General features: G+C 47.9%; 1 protein-coding gene across 1 annotated transcript; it reads left to right on the forward strand.

Annotated features, from left to right (window-relative positions):
* The first annotated feature begins 266 nt into the window (after positions 1-266).
* On the forward strand, positions 267-2,425 carry LOC111534400 (translation initiation factor IF-2-like). The gene has a single exon (XM_023201012.2). It carries the CDS (start codon positions 1,259-1,261, stop codon positions 2,246-2,248), a length of 990 nt encoding a protein of 329 aa, XP_023056780.1. The 5' UTR covers positions 267-1,258; the 3' UTR covers positions 2,249-2,425.
* Positions 2,426-2,911: the final 486 nt, after the last annotated feature.

The raw sequence follows: 2,911 nt of genomic DNA on the forward strand, positions 1-2,911 counted from the left end.
TTTTGAGACGGAGTCTCGCTCTGTCGCCCGGGCTGGAGTGCAGTGGCGCGATCTTGGCTCACTGCAAGCTCCGCCTCCCGGGTTCACGCCATTCTCCTGCCTCAGCCTCCCGAGTAGCTGGGACTACAGGCGCCCGCCATCTCGCCCAGCTAATTTTTTGTATTTTTTAGTAGAGACGGGGTTTCACCGTGTTAGCCAGGATGGTCTCGATCTCCTGACCTCGTGATCCACCCATCTCAGCCTCCCAAAGTGCTGGGATTACAGGCTTGAGCCACCACGCCCGGCCGTAACTTTGTTCTGTAATGTAATGTTTAAATGCACCTCTGTTTCTGAATGTGCCTTGTTTCCAAAGTTAGTTTTGTGACCTTTTGACAAGATATGGAAGTATTTTAAGGTTGCTAATCCATTTCTCACACCCTAACCCTTTTTATTTTTGATAGGGGGATCACTAAAAACTTGAAGGCCGTGCCCTCCCTTTTCAAAAAAGCAGAAAAGAGATTCAGGAAATTTGAGTTCTGTATTGAGAGGCAATAGGAAAGCAACAAGGCGAACTCCTGCCTTCACTAATTACCAGTACAGTATTTGTAGACCTTTATGTTACACAATTTGTTATGGTCTCTTAGAGAAGAGAAACAGTCTCTGAAAGTCCCCATCTTAGGCTGTGAGATAGGCCTACGCAGCTAGTCTTAGGTCGGTAGTTTTGTGTTTTATTATACAGTCATCCTTCAGTATCTGAGGGGAATGGGTTCCAGGCCACCCCTCCCACCAGGATTCCAGAGTTTGCAGATGCTCAAGTCGCTGATATACAGTGATGCAGTGTTTGCGTATCACCTAAGTACATCCTCCTGTATACCTTAAATCATCTCTAGATTACTTATAATACCTAATACAATGTAAATACCATGTAAATAGTTGTTGTGCTGTTTGGGGAATAATGTCAAGGAAAAAAGTTTGTCAAAGCAGATGATTTTCTGAACATTTTCCATCCTCAGTTGGTTGCTTGGTGGGTTTCTATGGGACCTGTCTTAGGATGAGTGTATTGAAGATACCATCAGTGACAAATAATGTGTCATGAAATGTCTGTGATTTTGACTGAGTTTTAAGTTGTTTTGTTAAATAATATTCCTCTTTATGCCATTTCCTAGATGTAGTGGAACCAAAGGAGAGGGGCAAGCTCCTAGCCACCCAGACAGCAGCTGAATTGTCTAAAAACTTATCTTCACCCGGTTCTTACCCACCAGCTGCGAATAAGGGCGGGATGGTAGCTAGTCCCAGTCCCAGTGGCAGCGTGCTGTTCACAGATGAAGGGGTTCCGAAATTTTTGTCAAGAAAGACTTTGGTAGAGTTTCCACAGAAAGTTGTGTCTCCGTTCAGAAAACAGGGCTCCAACTCAGAAGCTCCTCGGGTGGGTCGGAAAGTGACGTCGCCTTCGTCTTCATCCTCGTCCAGCTCCTCTGATTCTGAATCTGATGACGAGGCTGACGTTTCAGAGGTCACTCCTCGAGTGGTGAGCAAAGGCAGAGGGGGGCTTCGAAAACCAGAGGCCTCTCGTTCCTCTGAAAGCAGAGCCCCCCAAGTTACAGTATCAGCAAAAGAGAAAACCTTGCTGCAGAAGCCGCATGCGGACGTCACTGGTCCAGAGAAGCCCCACCAGCCAAAGAAGAAAGGGCCACCTGCTAAGCCATCAGAAGGCAGGGAAGACGCAAGACCAAAAACCACAGTGCCCAGATCTCAAGCAGATGAAGAGTTTTTGAAGCAAAGTTTAAAGGAAAAACAATTGCAGGAAACATTTAGATTAAATGAAATAGATAAAGAAAGCCAAAAGCCATTCGAAGTTAAAGGACCCTTACCTGTCCACACAAAATCAGGGTCGCCTGTACCACTGAAGGGCAGCCCAGTGCCTACTGTGCTGGCAGAAGAGGCCACAGCAGGGGGGCAGCTGCCAGCCACTCCTCCTGGGGCAGCAGAGGGGCATCTGGAAAAACTCGTGCCAGAGCCCCAGCGCAAGGCGGCCCCTCTCCTACCCAGAAAGGAAACCTCGGGGACACAGGGAATAGAAGGGCACCTGAAGGCTGGAGAGGCAATTGTGGAAGATCAGATACCACCAAGCAATTTGGAGACAGTTCCTGTTGAGCATAACCATGGTTTCCATGAAAAGACAGCATCGAAGCTTGAGGCCGAGGGCAAGGCCATGGAAGACGCGGCCGCGCCAGGGGATGACCGAGGCGGCACACAGGGTATATCTTGACTCGCGCTCCCAAGTGCCCTGTCCCTTAGGGTACTGAGGCAAAAGAACTAGTTTACATATGCTTGTAGAGCAGTGTTACAGTCAATCAAAATCTGTACTAGAAATATGGCCTAATGCTGTCTCAGCCAGGCAGAAAAGTATGTCTTAATTATGGACAATCCACATCTTTATAATCAGAATCCCTAAAATATTTAACATTCTTTTTTTTTTTTTTTTTTTTAAGATGGAGTCTTGCTCTGTTGCCCAGGCTGGAGTGCAGAGGCGCGACCTCTGCTCACTGCAACCTCCACCTCCCTGGTTCAAGCAATTCCCCTGCCTCAGCCTCCCAAGTTGCTGAGATTACAGGTGCAGGTCACCACACCCGGCTAATTTTTTTGTGTTTTTAGTAGAGATGGGGTTTCACCATGTTAGCCAGGCTGGTCTCGAACTCCTGACCTCAAGGAATCCACCCACCTTGGCCTCCCAAAGTGCTGGGATTACAGGCATCAGCATCTGTACCCTGCTTAACCTTCATCTTTTTTTTTTTTGAGACAGAGTCTTACACTGTCACCAGGCTGGAGTGCAGTGGTGAAATCTTGGCTGACTACAACCTCTGCCTCCTGGGTTCAAGCCATTCTCCTGCCTCAGCCTCCCGAGTAGCTGGGATTATAGGCACCCACCACC

This window comes from Piliocolobus tephrosceles, unplaced genomic scaffold (genome assembly GCF_002776525.5).
Source record: "Piliocolobus tephrosceles isolate RC106 unplaced genomic scaffold, ASM277652v3 unscaffolded_22456, whole genome shotgun sequence".
Classification (NCBI taxonomy): domain Eukaryota; kingdom Metazoa; phylum Chordata; class Mammalia; order Primates; family Cercopithecidae; genus Piliocolobus; species Piliocolobus tephrosceles.